The sequence below is a fragment of the Delphinus delphis genome, chromosome 16 (genome assembly GCF_949987515.2).
Source record: "Delphinus delphis chromosome 16, mDelDel1.2, whole genome shotgun sequence".
NCBI classification, from domain to species: Eukaryota; Metazoa; Chordata; class Mammalia; order Artiodactyla; family Delphinidae; genus Delphinus; species Delphinus delphis.
In genome coordinates, this window is record NC_082698.1 from 72,609,580 (window position 1) to 72,630,791 (window position 21,212).

The following is a 21,212-nucleotide window of genomic DNA, read 5'->3' on the forward strand; positions in this document are numbered from 1 at the left end:
TATGAATGTTTTTTCCAAAGTTTGAGTGTCTGTATACTATATTGGTTTTCTGTTGCTACTGTAACAAATGACCACAAACCTGTGACTTAAAACAACACAAATTTATAATCTTACACTTCTGTAGGATAGATGACCAACATGGGTCTCTCTGGGGTAAAATAAAGGTGTCAGCAGGCCTACATTCCTTTCTGGAGGTTCGAGGGGAGAATGGATATATTTCCTTGTCTTTCCAGTTTCCCAGTGCTGCATACATTGCTTCCTTTTGGTCTTTTCCTCCATTTTCAAAGCTAGCAATGTTGCATCTCTCTTAGCATTCTTCCATATGTTTCCTTCTGACCATTACCGAGTCCAGGCTCCTACTGCTTGTCTCATGAGAGGCCGGTAAATCAAGAATGAGGTTTTGGGGCAAGGAAGAGTGACTTTATTCGGAAAGCCAGCAGACTGAGAAGAAGGTGGACTCTTGTCCCAAAGGACCATCTTCCTTGAGTTAGAATTCAGGCTTCTTTTGTACTAAAAGGGGAGAAGATGTGGCTGGTTGCTGTACACTTCTTGGTGCCGGAATCCTTTGCTCTTGCAGCTGTCCACGTAGGTCTGGTCACAGTGTTCCCATGAACCTCCAACAAGACAAAGGTTATTCTCTGTTCTGCAACTTTTAATCTCTGTATGAATGGAAAAGTGTTAAACCTTTAAAGGTCAGAGCCTTGAGAATGAGCTACCATGAATATTTCAGGCTATGGGCAACATTTTTTTATTTTTACAAAAGTGCAGAGCCAACATGACTAAGCACAGCCAGCAGAGCACAGGGATAGAGCTAAAGGAACAGATTCAATATGGGGTCAGGTTTGTTCTTTTCTTACAACCAAGGGCAGGAAAATTGTTCTGATTTTAAGGATTCAACTGATTAGATTGGGTCCACTCAGATAGCCTACTATAATCTCTCCATCTCAAGGTCCTTAGCTTCATCACATCAGCAGAATCCCTTTTGTCATGTAAGGTACCAAGGGGAGGGGGACAAGGAATGAGCACATAGACATCTTCGTGGGCCACATTATTCTGCCAACTACATATGTTTATTTTTCCAGGTAAACGTCTCTAAAGCATTTATCAGAATTTCCTATGCTACCCATGATCCCCCAGAAGGTTTAGACTCACTGTCTTAATCTCTTCCTACCTCCAAGTTTGCTTGCTCTTCTGAATTCCCTCAACAGAGCCAACCTCAGATACTGATGCAGCCCACTCTGCTCTGTTTCTTTGCACCCTTCCTTCTATTTACCAGCTCCCCTCATGCTTCTATTATATTCCTTGGCAGTATAGTGCCCCACATCAGAGATCTCAAACTCAGTGTCCTGCACGTGTATCTAGTGTGGAGGTATATTTGACTGGTAGACTGTTGTAAAAATATTTTGACTCAGTGTTTAAATATTAGAGTCTTTATGGCTTTTTTACATTGTTTTGAAAAATCTGAAAATGGGATAACCCAGGATGTACATTCCTACAAGGCAGCAGATAGCTGGAGTTGAGAAGCAGCTCTCCATTTTTTCACAGCTCCTACCCAGATCTCTTTATTAATTTATGCTTTTGCCTGGCTCCTGTAGGCATTTGATTTAAAATGCCTGCTTCCATCCTTTTCTTCCCAGCAACTGCTCATCCTTAGGACTCTAGCTGCCTGGAGCTAAGCCCTAATAAGGTGATGGCTGATAATACCTTAATGCCTCTTTCTACAAGATGATGTGTTTACATTTTTTTTTTAAACAGATTTATTGGAGTATAATTGCTTTACAATGGTGTGTTAGTTTCTGCTTTATAGCAAAGTGAATCAGCTATACATATACATATACATATACATATATCCGGATGTGTTTACATTTTAATTTGGATTCTCAGTGCATCTGAGTGGTGAGGCTGCATATTACCCTTCTCTGGCATGCTGCCGCGTACCTGGAGCTTTTCAAAACACGGAAAAGTATAGAACTGCATTTAGTTAGAGCCAGAATGAAGCCTTAGTAATCATTAAATACAACCCTCTCATTTTCTAGTTTGACCCCCAGTGAGGCTGTGATTTGGTTAAGCCCTCAGTTCCCTTGTAATAGAACCAAGATAAGCACCATCCGTCTGTTTAGAGCAGTCAGTTCAGTTTGATTGATTTTTATGGCTAATGCCAGTGCCAATTCTGTAAACGGCTCAGATATGACAAAGGGGAATTTATGAATGTAAGAGAATACAATGAAGTTGGGGATTTCTTACCCAGCTAAGTAAATTTACTTTTGAGAGTGATTAACTCCCTTGTGTTTAAAATACTGTATTAAGATCTATGACAGCATTAAGCCTTTGAGTGTCCTTAAAGACCTCGCCTGTATAAACAGGAGCTATCCTGTAGCAATGTGTTGCTACTAATTAAGTTGGTGGTTACATTTGTGAATTAGAGTTCATTAGCCTCTTCATCCGGAAGTCAGTCCCCAGTTAGAGGGGGTTGAAGATTGGGGTATTAGCAAGGATAATGGCCTTTGATGGCTTTGACTATTTTTGTAACATTCCAGATAAAAGAAAAAGCTTTGTTGCTTTATGGAAAGAGGAAGTTTTTGTTGCCAGCAGCTTTTCCATGGGGGATAAATCCTTTCATCTTTTGTTTTTGAGATAGACAACTTGTGTGTGTTTTAATAGCTGCTTGTTTCTTGTTCAAATGTTTTTTGAGAAGTAGGCAGAGTCTAAATGGGCTCTGCTAAAAAGAGAAAGAATGAGTAAGGGAATGAGCAGCCAGAGAGTTTTAATAATAAAGAGCTTAAGATCTGCCTTCTTGGACTGTACCAGAGCAGGAGCTCCGGGTGCTGTCAGCGTGTTCTTCTTGTTAGTGTGCTTTTAGGATTTGTTAAATGGGGGGTAGGGGTATAGTAGAGATAAAAACATGAGTTTGTCTTGACAATATTTTGAGAGTCCCTGGTATGCAGTTGGGCAATGAGTGGGTTCTAAAAATAGCTTTCTTTGCTTATACTGCATAGGAAGACAGCCGTACAGTGAGGGCTCTTCTCGTCCCCCCATCCTGCCTTCACCCCCATGGGTGCAGAAGCAAGCTGGTGGAATGGAAAAAACATTCAATTTAAGAAATGCAGGGTCTTAAATACCATATGATACCACGTATATGTGGAATCTAAAATATGACACAAATGAACCTATCTACGAAACAGAAACAGACGCACAGACATAGAGAACAGACTTGTGGTTGCCAAAGGGGAGGTTGGTGGGGGGCAGGAATGGATTGGGAGTTTGGGATTAGCAGATGCAAACAATTACATATAGGATGGCTAAACAACAAGGTCCTACTGTATAGCACAGGGAACTATATTCAATATCCTGTGATAAACCATAATGGAAAAGAATATGAAAAAGGATGCATATATATAACTGAATCACTTTGCTGTAGAGGAGAAATTAACACAACATTGTAAATCAACTGTACTTCAATAAAATGAATTACAAAAAAAAAAAAAAAGAAATGCAGGGTCTTACCTCATGTCTATCAGGTGACCTTGGTCACGTCACTGAAATCCCTAAGTCCCCTCCCCAAACACAAGTTTGGGTCAGATGATTTCTAAAGCCCCCTCTGGCTCTAACACTGAAAACGCTCCACACTCTGGATGTTTAAAGGATTAGACACAGGAAGACTTTAGCTTAATAATACAAGCTCTTGCAGTCACAGATAAAAATAATTCATCCTCCCTGCTGTAGAGCACAAAAAAAGTCCCACACCAAATCCTTAAACTGTTGATTGAAAAAGAGCCCACCCTTGATTATTCTGGGAACGAAGCCCAGTTCTCCTTCTTCTTTTCTTTTTTTCTGAAGGAGTCTGCCCTTGATCACCTGATAAAATGTTAGCTCGTTCGCTGGACAATGTTTAGCATAAAGATAAAAGGGAAACTCATTCTTTCATTAAAAAAAAAATAATAAAATAAGTGAAACATGGTTTTATTGGAAAATACAGTAAATTCCAAGCAAATAAAAATTTCTTGTAATTGTACCACTCATATATAACCTCTGTTACCACTGCAGTATATGTTTTTATGTCGTTGCTATTGTTTTAATGTGGGCATAAAAAAGAATGGTGTGTGAAAGGGACTTCATGATTCATTAGGGTTTGAATCTGTTAGAAGTACTGTCTATTTAAAGCAGGCCCCAGAGTATAAAGCTAGACTAGAATGCATTCTGACGATACAGTCTTTATACAGAAGCTAATACAGTAATGGTTTAATTATCACAAGGCTGCTGAGTTCATTTGTAACTAAGGTGAACAAATTTGATTTTCTATAACAAATACTTTAACATAGAATTTTCTATAAGAGACTTGTTTTACAAACTTCGGTGTCATTATAGCCCTGTGTTAGAAATGATATTTCTAGGAGATGGAACGAAAAACTTCGTCCTTAACATCTCAATATCTTGGAAAGCTTCTTGGCCTAATTTGGAATAGATTTAAGAGAGAAATTTCAATAATGATTATAGGAGACAGTGTGTGTTTAAACTTAAATCTAATTTAGAACTTTGACTATAGCTGTTTAAGTGTGCCGTGTTCCTGAGGCCATGGGCTGTTTTTCAGGTTACTCTTCATCTTCCCAATGTGAGGCAGTGGTTCTGTGATGTATTATCACACACACACACCCCCCTATATAATGACACACACAGCTCCCACCACCCCCCTCTATTTTTTTCCTTTATCAATGCTAGATAAAACATTTTTGATGTAATTTATACATATGTATATATATGAAATATATATATCAGTTTGCTTCATATATGTGAAATCTTAGAGACATATTTCTGTGTAACTTTTTTTGTCCCACTTAATACTGTATTTTTCAACGTCATAAAATTTTCTAAAATATTCATGGCTGGAAATGTTCTATTCTATGGATATACCATCATTGATTTAACTAATTCCAAATTATTTGATATTTTGGTTAGTTCTACGATTTATATCTGTAGATATTTCTGTAGTAACAATTGTTGAAAAATATTTTTAAGTACATCCATTGTAGTTTCCTTGGTTTGTACTTAAGGGTAATAGCTGTCTAGGTGTAGGATTTGAAGTGGGTAACCCAGCTGAGATTTAGAATGTAAATTTTTCAATTATCTGATCATGGAAGGAGATAGGAATATAATGGATAATTGACACCTCTGAGAGAACTAGATAGAAAGTCACGTGGCTGGATTCCTATATATGGTGGGATCATAGGATAGTGGCTCTGGGTGAAACACTTGAGACAGTCCAGTCCAATCCCCTTCTCCATACTTGAGTACTCTAGATACTTCTATTTCATCCACTAGCCGTCCTCGTTTTCTAGTTCAGATTGTGCTGAGAGCAAGTGCCTGTGACTCTCACATTCCCAGAGGACATTTGGAAGTTCTGCAGGGGTGGAACAATTCTTTGTTGTGTGGGGCTTCCCCATGCATGTCAGGGGCAACCCAACGTCTGTGCCCATCACAAATAACCCTCAATTGCCTAAATGCTCCCTAGCGGGCATACCACCACCCACTTAAGAAATGCCAGTCTGCGTGATAGATATTTAAAACCACATTTTGTGGGAGTCTTTACTTACATGGGTGCATGTTCATGATCTAGTGGGGAAAAAAGTAATTACATAACAGTGTTACATTGTGATTCTCAGAAAGTCCTCAGACGTATCCCTCTGAAAGTTGGGGGTCACAGTGTTTATCCACACGCTCTCCTCCGTGTTCCGCTGGCTAAGGATTGCCCCCAGCAGAGGTTAACTCTCCCACCCTTTCAGGCTAAGGGATTGAGCTCTGCCTTGAAAAAACCTTGAGGCAGAAAAATGAAGAGACTCGGCAGGTGCTTGAGGCGGATAATGTGAGTGCGCAGAGCTCTCTGTGGAACGGAAGCATCTGCTGAGATCACTCTGCCCCCTGGGCTGAGCATTGCTTGCCCCAGGAGCAGGTGTCTGATCATTCTGTACTAAGTGAGTGGAAGAGTGCGATGATGGAAGCAGAGAGCTTTGTGTCCTGCTCAGCAAACCAGGTGGTGCTATCATCATTATTAATGAAAATGCATTATTGGGACGTCTGCTCCTGCTGGGTCTCCTGTCCTAAATATCCTGTCCCAACTCTACCTTCTTACCTCTCCCAGTCCCGATATTGTGGGCCTGACTCACTGCTCAGTTATTCTCCAGGCATTAGTGTGGTTCTGGCTGTTTCTGGGCTCTGTTCCAGCCCACCAAGGAGGGTTGCCTATTCCAGGGTGGCTGGGCTGCCTTGTGTTTCAGGTTGCTCAGAGCGTCTCCAGGGACTTAGCCTTTCCCTCTTCTGGAATGTGTCCCCTGGGAGGCCAGGCCGGAAACACCCAGGTCACTGCCGTACTCCCAGGAGTCCCTCACCTGCGCCCTTCAGCCGTTGGTCTTCTCCCATGTGGTTGCACCTGGGCCTTGAGGATGATGTTTTCCGGTTGGGGATGCCCTGGAGTACTTGTTAATTTCACATTACCAGTCCTGACCTAGTGAGTGTGGGCCCAGGAATCTTTGTTTGTTTTTTTAAATTAATTTTTATTGGAGTATAGTTGCTTTACAATGTGTTAGTTTCTGCTGTACAGCAAAGTGAATCAGCTATCCGTATACACATACCCCCTCTTCTTTGGAGTTCCTTCCCATTTAGGTCACCACAGAGCACTGAGTAGAGTTCCCTGTGCTATACAGTAGGTTCTCATTAGTTATCTATTTCATACATAGTATCAATAGTGTATATATGTCACTCCCAGTCTCCCAGTTCATCCCACACACACCCCTTTACCCCTTGGTGTCCCTATGTTTGTTCTCTACGTCTGTGTCTCTATTTCCGCTTTGCAAATAAGATCATCTGTACCATTTTTCTAGATTCCACATATATGGGTTAATATACAATATTTAGTATTCTCTTTCTTTTTTAAAAATTAATTAATTTATGGCTGCGTTGGGTCTTCGTTGCTGTGCGCGGGCTTTCTCTAGTTGCAGCGAGCAGGGGCTACTCTTCATTGCAGTGCGCGGGCTTCTCATTGCAGTGGCTTCTCCTGTCACGGAGCACGGGCTCTATGCGCCGGTGCTTCAGTAGTTGTAGTGCACGGGCTTAGTTGCTCCGCGGCATGTGGGATCTTCCTGGACCAGGGCTTGAACCCGTGTCCCCTGCATTGGCAGGCGGATTCTTAACCACTGCGCCACCAGGGAAGCCCCGTTTCTCTCTTTCTGACTTCCTTCGCTCTGTATGACAGTCTCTAGGTCCACCCACGTCTCTACAGATGACCCAGTTTCGTTCCTTTTTATGGCTGAATAATAAGGAATCTGTTGTTAATAACACTGGTTGATTCTAGTCTTCAGAGAAGTGCAGTGGGAGGTGGGAGCCAAGCTTGGGTCCCTGCTACTGGGGGGCCTATTCCTGGGGGTCAGCATTCCACCTCCAGCCCCAACACCCTTGTCCGCCTCTGAGAGTTCACTGGTCTGGACAAGGAGCTGCGTGGATGGAAAAGTCAGCTCTCAGCGTCTAGTTTTGTTTTCTGTCAGCCGTCTCTTTGAAAGCCATTTTGAACTCTGGGCCTCGGTTTCTTTCTCTTTGGAGTTGGCTGCCCAATACTTGATCTCAGTCGTTTAGCGTAGAAATTTGGTAAAAAGCAGTAAGAGAATGAATGTCTTTAATAGAGTCTACACTCTGCAGGGAACGGGGCTTTGTATTTGCCGGTATCGAGGGCTGTTACTATTTGTGATAATATTACTGGAATTCCTTGGCATCTTGCCTGTGTCTGCATATAGAGCAATTGTTTGTATATAATGAATATTGTGCTCAGAGGGTTGTCCTCTTGGGATATACCTTTTGTTTTCAAAAGAGTTTCAGGAAGCAACAGTCGTCCAGCCAGCAGGCGGTCATCCGGGTATACATTAGTGTATCCTGTGTTTTTTTCTAATACAGAGGCTCATCTGAGGCGGTGGAATAGCTTGAACTCTTAGGCTGTGAGCCATGGTAGACACGGTTCAGCTTTCAGGCTCTGGTTCTTTATGAAGGACTCTGAAGAGTGTGTTGGATGCTCTGCTTTTACTTGCTGCCCAGATTTTCTAAACGTGGGTTGGAAAGCCACTTGCTCAACTTTAGCAGGTCTCCTCAGGCAAGAAACGCATCTGCTTGTGGGAGTGACAGTCATGCCATCCTGCCAGTACTGCTACCTGCCACAGGCGGAGGAGGGAGTGTTGAGTCTTATCCTAATCATTAAACACATTCAGGAATATACCGACAGCAGCCCGTGACCCTGGGACTAATCCTTTCTTAGCAAACATGTGAGTGCCTACTGTGTGCCAACTGCCAGGCTTAGCTCTAGAGAGAAAACGTTGCGCAAGACTCATGTGATCCCTGCCCCACAGAGCTTTTGCCATCATGAGAGACAATCAGATAATTAGACAAATACGCAATTAGGGACTGACACGTGCTACGCGGCAGATGTGAAAGATCAGAATACAGCAAGTCCTATGAAAGGGAGGCCTGATTGGTCTGGTACCTGCTGTCTAGAGGATGCGTGAGTTAATTAGGAGAGAAAGTGGAGAGGGAAGAGTTGTTACGGGCGCAGGGACAGCACGTAGAAGGCCTGAGACTGAAGGGAGCGTGGAGGAGGAGAATGACGTGAGTTGAGGTTGAAGAAGTGGACAGATGTAACTCCTTCAGGATGTCACAGGATGCTGGAAGAATTTCGATCTGTATTTTAAGTGTGCAGAAGGGTAGCGACAAGGTTGCTGTGTGGGCAGTGGTTTGGAGAAGGTAGAGGAGAAGTAGAGAGACCAGGAAGGTAGCCCAGAAGACAGATGATGGCGACTTGGCCTAAGGTGTGGCGGTGGGAGGAGAGAGGACAGATCTAAACGTGATTTGGGATAAGAAATTGGACTTGATAATGGCTTGGCTGTTGGACTTGAGAGAGAGGAGAGTGTCAGATAACTCTCTATCTTCCATGAGCAATTGGAGAGGTGGGGAAGCTTTTTACTGAGACAGGGAACATTTTAAGCTGCTAAATTAATTACAGTAAGTTGATATAAATCAAATATCCTATGCTAAAATACTGCTTCTTCACAGATGATCACATCTGGGGTTTGACATTATCTGTAGGCCAAGAAAAGTATCTTAATGCTTTGTTCACTTTGCTGTTTTAAATTCCAGTCCACCTCCCAAGGAAAGGTCACTGCAGGATGAGCCTACAGGCTGGCTCAGCACAGGCTTCGGGGTTCCAGCAACGTGGGAACACCAACAAGTTTCAGAAAAGTTGCACTTCCATGGGCTAGACACAGTTTTGCAGCCACAGGGTACAGGAAAAAGCTCGTTTAATATCAGCACACAATTATGTTTTATGTTCCTCTGTTAAGAAGTGTTTTGTTCTGAATTATGTCATGGTGGGTGGCCGTCATGGTGGCATTGGTGGTGTTGCTGGTGGTGATGGTCATGGTGATGGTGGTGACAGTGATGGGGTTGTAGTGACAGTGATGGCGTGGTGGTGATGGGGGTGTTGGGGGTGGTGGTGATGGGAGGCATCAGTGCTGAGAGCTCTGAGTCCAGGCTGCAATTTCCTGCTTCCTGGGCATGGGCTAGAGAGCAGGGTCGTATTGGAGTTGGCAGGATTGTAAATGGTTCAAACACTACCTTTAAAGATCTTAAGAAGAAGGGAATTTGAGACACCTAGCTCCTATTCCGGTTCTCCTCTTTTCACTGCTAAACTTCTCTAGTGAGAAACTTCCGTTTCTGTTTCCTCTTCTGCCATGACCTTTATCTTTTCTGATCCAGTGACCTTTCTATTTCTCTGCTTTCATTCTCATTATCTCCGGATGACTGCAATTTTCTAGCAGCGTGAGCTTGGGCAGTCGTCCTGCACATCCTGTTCTCCTTACCTTGCTTTCTTTTCCTCTGTAATATTTAGCATCTGGTGCACCAGGTTTGTTTCTTTATGGTCTCTCTGCTTCTATGACAGTGAGGCAGAGACTTGTTTTATTCCCTGCTTTATTCCCAGCACCTGCAATCATACTTGACATAAGTTGCTGTTTAATAAATATTTGTTTATTCATGGATAAAATTATTTAATTGCCTTAACTATTTCCTATTAGGTCACATGGGCCTAATAATGCTAATCTCATGTGGTTACCATGAGGATTAGATGAAATAATGTAAGTAAAGTGCCTGGCATTTACCTGAAATTGTTAGGCTCTTCTTTTTTTTAAAAGTCTTATTGAAGTATACTGGGGTTTTTTTAACATCTTTATTGGAGTATAACTGCTTCACAATGGTGTGTTAGTTTCTGCTGTATAACAAAGTGAATCAGCTGTACGTATATTTATAATCCCATCTCCCCTCCCTCTTGCGTCTCCCTTACACCCTGCCCATCCCACCCCTCTAGGTGGTCACAAAGCACCGAGCTGATCTCCCTGTGCTATGCGGCTGCTTCCCACTAGCTATCTGTTTTACGTTTGGTAGTGTATATATGTCCATGCCACTCTTTCACTTTGTCCCAGTTTACCCTTCCCCCTCCCCGTGTCCTCAAGTCCATTCTCTATGTCTGTGTCTTTATTCCTGTCCTGCTGAAGTATAGTTGATTTACAGTGTTGTATTTAATTTCTGCTGTACAGCAAAGTGACTCAGTTAAACATACATTCTTTTTCGTATTTTTTTCCATTATGGTTTATCACAGGATACTGAATATAGTTCCCTGTGCTATGCAGTAGGACCTTGTTGTTTGTCCATCCTATATATAATAGTTTGCATCTGCTAATCCCAAACTCCCAACCCTTCCCTCCCCCCACCACCTCCCCCTTGGCAACCACAAGTCTGTTCTCTATGTCTGTGAGTCTGTTTCTGTTTCGTAGATAAGTTCATTTGTGTCATATTTTAGGTTCCACATATAAGTGATATCATATGATATTTGTCTTTATCTGGCTTACTTCACTTAGTATGATAATCTCTAGGTCCATCCATAATGCTGCAAATGGCATTATTTCATTCTTTTTAATGGCTGAGTATATTTCTGTTAGGCTCTTCTTGACACTCTTTTTTCTTATAACATCTTTCTCTTCACTATTCAAAGTGCTGTTCTGGTTGCCTTCTTATCTCCTTAGCGATGCATCTGTATTTTCTTCACGGCCCTTTTTTCTTCTGTCCCCTAATTGGCCAATTTCAGAAACCTGCCCAGTGGTCCTGAGTAAGGATGACTCAGCTTTTTATTTCTTCCTGCTTATTCACAAGGCTTCAATTAGTACAATTAAATATACCATTAATTATCATTTATAATTCTATTATGGTATTTTTTACATTTGATTATAGAATCCATGTGTTATTTATTTTTTTTGTTTTTTGTTTTTAAATTTTATTTATTTATGGCTGTGTTGGGCCTTCGTTTCTGTGCGAGGACTTTCTCTAGTTGCAGCAAGTGGGGGCCACTCTTCATCGTGGTGCGTGGGCCTCTCACTGTCGTGGCCTCTCTTGTTGCAGAGCACAGGCTCCAGACGCGCAGGCTCAGTAGTTGTGACTCATGGGCCTAGTTGCTCCGTGGCATGTGGGATCTTCCCAGACCAGGGCTCAAACCCATGTCCCCTGCATCGGCAGGCAGATTCTCAACCACTGCGGCACCAGGGAAGCCCCATGTGTTATTTTTAATACAGCCAACAGTAGTCATAAACATTTTTCATGAACTGTCCTTCACATCCTGAATTATCCTGTGCGGTAGCTGATGTTATCTTCACTTGACAGATGAGGAAACTGAGGCTGAGAGAGGTTAATATCTTGCCAGTGGGTACACACACCTAGTAAGTGGTAGATCAAGAAGTCATTCTTGGGTCTGGGTCCTTCTGTTTCTTCATCTTTTCATCCATCTGAAAGGCATGTAGAGAGCACGTGACATGTGCCAAGCACTGTGCTAGGCTCTGGCCACACAGCAAGTGAAAAACTGATGGAGAACCTGTGACCACTGTGAGTCACTGTTGTTATCTCTGCCCTCACTCTCTGGAACACACTGTCGAGTGCCCCATGCTACCGTGAGCCCGGCTCAGGTATTTTCACTTCCCTGTTTTATCCTCAGTTCAAGCTTCAAATGTCTAAATCACAACTCATGACAGCTGCCTGCTCTCCCCTTCCAAATGACCTATTTTTCTTTCTCCACTGGAAAAACCATCATCTATCATCTTTCCTGTCACACAGGCTCAAAACTTTGGATTAGTTTTCATTACACCATCTCTTTCATTCCATACTTTCAATTCACACCCAACACCTCTTGTTGTTTTTCTCCTTGAAAATGTCTCTTTCGTCTGTCTCTACTTCCCCAGCCCCTCTCCACCATTCTAATAGCAGCTCCTGTGTGCTCATTCCTTGATTTATGGAAAGAACCTCAAGACTGGGTTTTAATTAGTTTTGTTCTCTGCTTCAGGATCCACTAGACTGTAAGTTGCCTAAAGGTCTAGAGCCTGCTCATTGATTCTTATTTCCCCAGCACTGTACCAGTCACATAGGAGACATTCCGATGGCTATTACATTAAAGCATCTTTGATGCTTAGACCACAGTTCTTTTTTTTTTTTTTTACATCTTTATTGGGGTATAATTGCTTTACAATGGTGTGTTAGTTTCTGCTTTATAACAAAGTGAACCAGCTATACATATACATATACCCCCATATCTCTTCCCTCTTGCGTCTCCTGTCCTCCCGCTCTCCCTGTCCCACCCCTCTAGGTGGTCACAAAGCCCCGAGCAGTTCTTACAGTTGATCTGGAGATTTATCTGGAGATGACAAGTAGTTGTCATTGAAGATCACGTGAGTGTGTTACATGTAGCTGTTCTCTGCATTGCAATAATATGTACTATATATTTTAAACAAAGTCTTATTTCTGCTTTCTTCATTAATGTTTGCTACCATCTGTTTGTTTTACCATTTGCTGACATCAGAGCCCTGGAGAAATTTACGGTTGAAAACTGTAAAGTGGTAAATATTCTTTCCATTAGAGAACACAGTTCTTTCATTTTTCTGGGGCTACTCTAACTCTATAAAAACACAATTTGAGAACCACTTTAGGTTACAGGGAAATTATGAGCCATTCAGAACTTTAGATGTTACTGGATATGTCAGTTACCCCCTCTCCATGAGAGGGTCTCTCCCATTTTGCAGGAAAGAGCTACTTGGTATTTTCTGAAGCCCTGGAGTCACTGTTTGTGGCCCAGCGAACTCATGGGCAGAGGGTGGGTGTGCCAGCGCTTTCTTCCCCTAACTAACTTTCTCACTTGGACCATCTCTCCGTGGGCTCGTGGTTGGGACCCTTAGTCTTCTCTCTCACCCAAGAGGGACGTTTGTGCAGACGTGGTCAACATCGGTATGACCGTCCAATTCTGTTTTAACATCTCCTCAGTTTCTCATTGGAAGTAAGTTGTTTGCACAGTTAGCAGTACTCATGGACTGAAGGAACTTTTCATTCTTAAGAATACTTTGAAGAAGTTAGGCTCATGGCATTTCTCAATGTGCATCGTTACTTTCAGAAATCATTCATCTTGATGACCATTCAGAGGACACATACACTTTTTTCAGGACTCAAACCAAAGCAGGATAATAACTGTAAATAATTATATCCCCAAATAAATCTTTTTATAAATGACTTAATACTGACTAAAGCTTTTATTCCTTAAGAGAGCAGGCCTTTTAAAAAGAATAATTATAACTTAATATATTTATTATATAATAGCATGCAAACCGCTGCAGAAAAACTTGAATGTTATGTGGTAGATGCCATTGGACCATAGCATTTGATGAATCATGATTTAGAGCTTAGCATCTGCCAGTAGTGGAGTTTTGTTTTTTTGTTTTTAACCTAAAAAAATTTATTCAGAGTAGATTTGCCTTTAAGACCTTTTTCTTCTGTTGCAAGCTATGAAATGGCAAAACCTAGCTTTACCGTGTTACCCAGGAATTGCTGTAACTTTTATTTTGTTAGGTAAGTGATAGAATGAAATTTCCAAAAGCTATCTTCAGTGCACAAATGGTATCTTTCTGTAAGAACTGTATCAGATCACATTTGGTCATAAAAATACTGACTTTGCACTGGGTACTGAGGATTCAGCAGTGTAGAAGATGGACAGAATAACTGATTTCTTGGAGCTTACATTTTAGCATGGAAATGCAAATAAACATCATAACTTTAGGTAGTGACAGCGCTAAGAAGAAAATCTAAATACAGTGCAATAGAGAGTGAAGGGGAGGGATAGATTGATTAGAGAGATCCGGAAGGACTCGTTGGGAGGTGACATAGGAGCTGAGCTGATGCCCTGTGCTGGGCAGAGTCAGCTTTGTGAAAACCGGGGGGAAAAGCAAGTGTGAAGATTTGAACAGGGAGCCAGCACTGTGTGTTCAAGAAACTGAAGGCCAGAGAGGCTGGAGGGTAGAGGACAAGGGTGAGAGTGATAGGAGGTGGGACAGGAAGACTGGCAGAGTTCAGACACTGTAATGTGTTGCAGACCGTTATAAGGAGTCTGGATTTTGCTCTTCGGGCAGTGGGACACCACTGAGGGTTTTTAACAGGGGTGTGGTCAGATCTGTAGCTGCCAACTTCATATGTACATTGTTGAAAGGTTTCTTTTAAATGGAAATACTTTTTCTTTGTGTTTTATAGAATAGACCAGAGGGCGGCCGTGTGGCCAAAGGATGAAACTCGGCAGGACCTCAATGAGGTAGGTGCAGTCATTGCTGGTTGTATGAACATGAATTAGCCAATCGTGAAATTTATTATTCTTTTTCCTAGTACTAGGAATTTATTCTGATTAAAACCTTAAATGTTTTTGCTCTTAAGTAAATGTGTTTTCCTTGCACTTCTTTGGAAACGTGTTTCTCCTTGCTCTGGAGCAAATACATTTAAAATATAATTTGCAAGACTGCTCATTATGTCTTGGAAGTAAACCAAGTCCAGCAGTCATTTCATTACACTTCTTTCAACTTTGCTTCAGGATTATATAACCATGGCTGTGACAGTTACATTTGTAAAATTTTCTCTTAGTTTTATGTTATCTTCCCAACCCCTGCTTTTTCTAATGCCCTTTGCAGTCTCAAATATGATCATGCTTACCATTTTTCCATGGAGTGTGATATAGTTTGGTATTTGCAAAATGGTCCTCTGGTATGCTTTGAGACATTGAAGCCACATTTTCCAATGCAGATGGTTTCCCACTGAACTGGACATCACAACGTTAATAAGCTTGTTCTAGATTTTCTTTGAAATATATAATTTAATTCCCCCATTGGAAATCAGTATAATGTAATTAGGATCCCTGTTGTCGTGAATGCCTTAGCTTAAGACACTGGTTTGGAATACTCTAATTTCTCTTGCCCTCATTGTATAATTAAGGAGCAGTGGGTGGTATGTCTGACTAATAAGATCATGACAAAAAGAATGAAAAGACTTGACGTTCAGACGCCAGGAAGAGAAATGATGGGCTTCGGGCAAATTTTTCATCATTTGATGCCATCTCTCCTCCGCCTCCAAAAATATGACAGCTAATTGAACTTAGGTGATTTTCCTTTTTCTTTTTTACTGTAGAACTTGGCATAAATGAGTAGCCAAAGGTAAACCAGGTGCCTAATTAAACCCAGTTAAATAAGTTACTGAAGTTGTGGGAAATGTCCTAAAGATAACAACCCAGAACCCTGCTTGTTATTCCTTTGTGCATTGGAGACAGCCTTCAGATTCCACAATCTTGCCTGTGGTAAAAAGAGTGAAAAAAGGTTTGAGAGAAAAAAGGCAAGAGCCTGAATCCGTGAGCACAGCTGTTTGCCCCACTGGGAATAAGCAAAATGCTGGTTGTAAAGAAGCACTGACTTGTTTTGACATAAGTGACTAGAAAAATGAGGTGATTGTAAGAGTCAAGTAGTGATAGGTTTCAAGTATTTGGGAGAAACTCTGATGTGTGAGCTGCAACCCCGTGAGAATGTGAAGATGACTTGAGCATTCTCAAATTACAGTTGCATAACGCTCTTTTTGAAAATCTGCTTTTCTGTATTCCTTCATGCTATTGTACTTGCAAATTACATGAAATGTGCTAGTTCACTGCTCTGGGATTGCATGGGTGCAGGAGTGCTGATTGGAGACAGGTCTCTGAAAGAGCAGTCAGCAGCATATTGTAAGTATGCGCTCTTCCATGAAAAACTGGTGATGCTCATCCGGACTGGTTGATAACAGTATGTGCTCAAGTGGAATTGTTCCAATCGGGATAAATCAGATGTGCAGATCACGTTGTGGCTAAGATTTGGGGGCTGGAGGAAACCTTAGGAAAGCTTGAACAGGGGCAGCTCACGGTCCAAGGCCATGGAGGGAGGGTTGACTCATTCAGACTCATTGATGGAGACGTCGTATAGAGTGGAAACATAATTAAACTCGGTCTTGCCTAGCATTTCGCAAACTTAAGAGAACACCAAACTCTTTCATGGAATAACCCCATAATAACATTGCTTTAGGCAACAGACTCCTATGGAATAAAGGTGGGAAACACTACCTTAATATTTTAATGCAAATAGAAAATACATATAGAAAAGTGCACATATCATAAGTGTATGACTGGAGGAATTCTCACAAAGTGTGTAACCAGCATCAAGAAACACAACATTGTTAGCATCCAGGCACCCTTATTTAATTCCTTCCGGTCACTCTTCCCCTATAAGGATAACTGTTCTTTGGACTTAAGTAGATTTGTTTTGTCTCTTTTTGAATTTCTTATAAATGGGCTGTATGTACTCTTTTGTGTCTGGTTTCATTTACTCAGTATTAATGTTTATGAGATTCATACATGTTTGGCATGTAGTTTTAGCTTTCACTCTCCTTGCTGTAACCCATTGTATGGTTGTTTCTAGTTTTTGACTCATGATCAGTTGCTACTAATTGTACTTTTTAAAAATGAACTCTCTTTCAGTCTCTCTGTACAGCTGATTTTTTATAGGAGTATTCCTTCCATCTCCAAGTGGATATGTAAGGTAGAATTTTTTGTTATGTTACCTATCTTCATTGCTCTTTGCCCCTTTTATTTATTTATTTAATTTTTATTTATTTATTTATTTTTGGCTGCGTTAGGTTTTCGTTGCTGCGCGCGGCCTTTCTCTAGTTGCGATGGGGTTGGGGGGGCTACTCTGTTGTGGTGTGCGGGCTTCTCTTGTTGTGGAGCACGAGTTCCAGGCACGTGGGCTCAGCAGTTGTGGTGCATGGGCTCAGTAGTTGTGGCCCACGGGCTTAATTGCTCCACGGCCTGTGGGATCCTCCCAGACCAGGGCTCGAACCCTTGTTCCCTGCATTGGCAGGTGGATTCTAAACCCCTGCGCCACCAGGGAAGCCCCTGTCCCTTTTATTTATACACCACAGCCTCCAACACACAGCCTTCTAGTTCTTTAAAAAGAACCCACTAGTTCCATATCTGCTCTCTTCCTTCCATTCCAACTTGCAAGTCTAAAGTAAAAAAAGCAGTTTCTTGAGCATTGTAAGAAGCATGGTCCGCAAATACTTTCCAGATGTTTCTATGGACCCTAATGTTGTAATTGTCGATTGTAGCAATTTTAAGATGTTACATATGTGCTTTATATTTTCTCCAAATTTCACATCTCGTATTTCACATCTGCTTTTTAAACTTCTTAATTCCACTTGCTCTGTCACAGATAGATGGGGCTCAGCTATATTTGATCCCAGAGCTGGTGCTTGACCCGAGCTCTCCTGTATGTAGTAAGGTGATACATGATGGGACATAGCTACCTATGAGCATCTGTCTCTGGGTGTGTTCCCAGTACTTTCCCAGTGAACTGAAAAACTCACTTCTTATTTCTACTGGGTGTGAGTATAGACCTGATTCCTGCCAGCCTCACTTTTCTTCTGCCAGTCTCAAGCCCCTAGTTTTTGACCTTGGTTCTCCTGATAGGACTTGCCTCTCCGTTCCATGAGTTTTGGTGTCTCTGGGTGTATACCGTAGGAGTTGGTTTCTGAAAACCTGATTAAGTGTCCGTTCTGGCATTGAGCTGAACTTTCACACTCTGCCTCTATGAGACATCAGGAGATTTTATTTGTTGGGGTCCCCTGGATCCTGGTTGGAAAATATCTGCCTCTGTAAAACATCAGAAGATATTATTTTTGGGGGTGTCATAGATCCTGATTGGAAAATATTCTAGACTTGAGATCGTCAATGTCTAATCCACCTCGATCCTTGGTTCTAGTCATTTCCCTGTGTCCATGTAATCAATAAGCAATCAGTAGTTCAAAAAGTTGCTTGAAGGATAAAATGAGAAAAAATACCGTTTTCCCTCTCCACATCCTAGTAGATCGCATTCCTGGCTTCAGTTTCATTTAAGTAAAATAAGAGATGTATGAAGAAAATGAATGGGTCTCCCCTTCCCTGAGAAAACGTGCCATATTGGGTCCTCCTCCTCCTTTTTCCAACTCCCAGACTGCATGTCATAAAGCAGCCCATCAGCTTCTTGTAGTTTTTCGTTTGTGAAATGGAGGCGGGTTTTGAATTGGGTTAGCTCTAGGACTGCTTTCAGTTTTCACACTCACTGATTCCACCTTTTTTTGTTTTTCTTCATTTTCCCAGCCCTTGTAGAATTTAGTCATAGGTTCCCATGACGGATGGAATGAGGCAAATTGCGCCCCTTTTTGAGTGTATGTGCACATGTCTACGTGTGGGTCTCCATGTGAAGGATTTGATTGTCTTTTTATTACCATCCATAGTTCAGCATATAGATACGTTTTGGCGGCAAGCCATAGCAGACCTCCAGATGGTACTTACTGTTTGGTTTGAGATGTGTTTCTCCCTCAAAATTGTTTTAATTTTGAGAAAATGGTCTAGCAGGAGGCTTATTCAGGCCCTTGATACTCCTGAGTTGGCTGAATGGTATTTCTTTCTGTAGGAATAGGCAGCTGTCTTTTTCTATTGAAATGCAAACCCAGTCTATAGGGTTGGGCCTTAGATCAGAATTGACTGATAATTTTTTTTCCGGTATCTGGGTTTTTTTCCTTGTGACTGAAAGTCAATTCAAGCTGGCTTTCATAAATAACAGGATTTTATTGATTCAAACGCCTGAAACTTTAGGATCAGGATAGGCTTCACAAATGGCTAGTTCCAGGGATTAAAGACTCGTCATGTAGATGCCGTCTCTTTCCATTTTGACTCTGCTTTCCTATATTGACCTTATCTTTGGGTTGACCAACGCTCTCTAGGGACACACTGTTCTTACAGCTAGTAATTCCAGTGTATATTAGTTTTCTATTACCGTGAAACAAATTCCCAAAAGCTTAACAGCTTCAAACATCCATTTATTAGCTCACAGTTGTGTAGGTCATAAATTTGAGTAGACTCCATTGGATTCTCTGCTCAAGGTCTCACAAAAATGAAAACAAGGCATTGGCTGTGATAGACTCTTATCTGGAGGTTCCAGAGAAGAGTCCATGTCCAAGCTCATTCAGGTCATTGCCTGAATTACTTCCTTGAGGTTGTAGGACTGTAGACCCCATTTCCTTGTTGGTCAGCATCTGGGGGATAGCTCTCAGCTTCTAGACACTGCCTGCGTTCCCTCTCACCTGGGCCCCTTCACCTTTGAGCCAGCAGCACCAAATCCTTCTGTGCTCCAAATCTCTGTGATGTTGTATTCTGCCAGCTGGAAGAAACACTCTGCTTTTAAAAGGCTCACCTGATTGGGTCAGGCCCATCCAAGCAATCTCTGTATCCTTGGTCACCTGAGTTAGGACTTTAATTATATCTGCAAAATCTCTTCTTAGCAGCATCTAAATTCGTGTTTGATTGAGTAACCAGGGTACAGGAATCTTGGGGGCCATCTTTAAGATTCTGCCTATCACACAGTAGAAATGGAGTCCTTTCTAGATCCATGAAGTTCCATACTTGAGTCTCATTTATCTGGCTTGTGACTTGTAGCCCATTCTTGAACCAATCACTATGACCTTGGGAAACTATTGAAGTCCATTCCATGAGTTGAAAATGAGACATATTCTATTTTTCGAAAATCCACATCTTACCACGTAGAAAAGCTCAGAGTCCTGTTTTAGAACATGAGTTTATAGAACTATATTATTCTCTCCCAAACATCTTGTTTTTATTGTTTATTTAATAAAGTAAACCTATTGAGGATATCACAAACAGGTAAAACTAAGTACACGACTCCCTCTTCCTAGGTTGAAATCTAATCATCTGGCTGGAAGGAAATTTGGTTTGGGTTATCATGTGTGGTGGCAAGATTGCCCTTGTTTAAGAAAGAAGTACCGCTATTATCAGAATAAGACCTGGATCCTCTTGTCAGCAGAGGACTACTTGAAGTGAATAGCTTGTTCTCTTATATTGAATCTCTCCATTGGGTAGTGCAGGACAGTGAGGGCTGACCATCCTGAGGAAGCTGGGATGGGCTGAGCCGAGGTGTACTGGTCCTCAGTTAGACTTGGCTGCAAAGCATACTGGGACATAAGCAACACAGGCCCCACAAGGATTAGCCAAATGCCCAGTGTCCCTAGGGATGGGGTGAATTTGGCGTTTTTTTGTAGCCATCACCATTGGAGGAAGTCCCACTTCTTTTGCCCAGAGTCCCTAGGGATGGGGTGAATTTGGCGTTTTTTTGTAGCCATCGCCATTGGAGGACGTCCCAGTTCTTTTGGCAAGAACACCCAGAGGACGGCAGCAGCAGTTCAGGAGGTAACACTGCCTTGCTTCCGAGCACCCCATACTTTATACTTCCTGATGTGGAGGTCCCGTTTCAGGGGGTACCAGGGCCGGAGGCCAGTGAGGCTGTCAGAAGGCTGGAGGTCAGGGAAAAGCTATTGTTTCTGGGACAGGTAGCGCTAAACAGGCAACCAAGGCAGCATTTAGGGTGGGTCAAGTCCCTAAGGAATAGGGCAGTATTTCTCAAAGTGTGAACCTTGGACCTCCTGCATCTAAGTGACCCTGCCCCAGGCCACAGAATCCGTGTCTGTCCCTGCCTGGGAGCGTACGTCTTTAACAAACTCCTCAGTGATTCGTAAGCATTTAAAAATTTCTGAACCAGGGCAGCAAGGAGGCTTGAAATTGGATACTCAGAAGGGCCTCCCAAGTACTGCCTAAAGGGTCCAGGCAAACAACACTAATATTCAATGCAGGATTTTTATGGTTGGCCCCTATTCTACCCATTGTGCTAGGTACAGCCGAGAACAATGGCAGTATGCTTCCAGCCCTTCTGGAGCTG

The 21,212-nt window shown here is 42.1% G+C and overlaps 1 protein-coding gene across 6 annotated transcripts in view; it reads left to right on the forward strand.

Annotated features, from left to right (window-relative positions):
- Positions 1–21,212, forward strand: part of FAM13C (family with sequence similarity 13 member C) — a 136,217-nt gene that overhangs the window by 66,865 nt on the left and 48,140 nt on the right. For all 6 annotated transcript variants that reach the window (XM_060034961.1, XM_060034962.1, XM_060034963.1 and 3 more), the window contains one exon: positions 14,635–14,692. In XM_060034961.1, the coding sequence (XP_059890944.1) occupies positions 14,635–14,692 (58 nt within the window). The remainder of the gene's footprint in view (positions 1–14,634; positions 14,693–21,212) is intronic.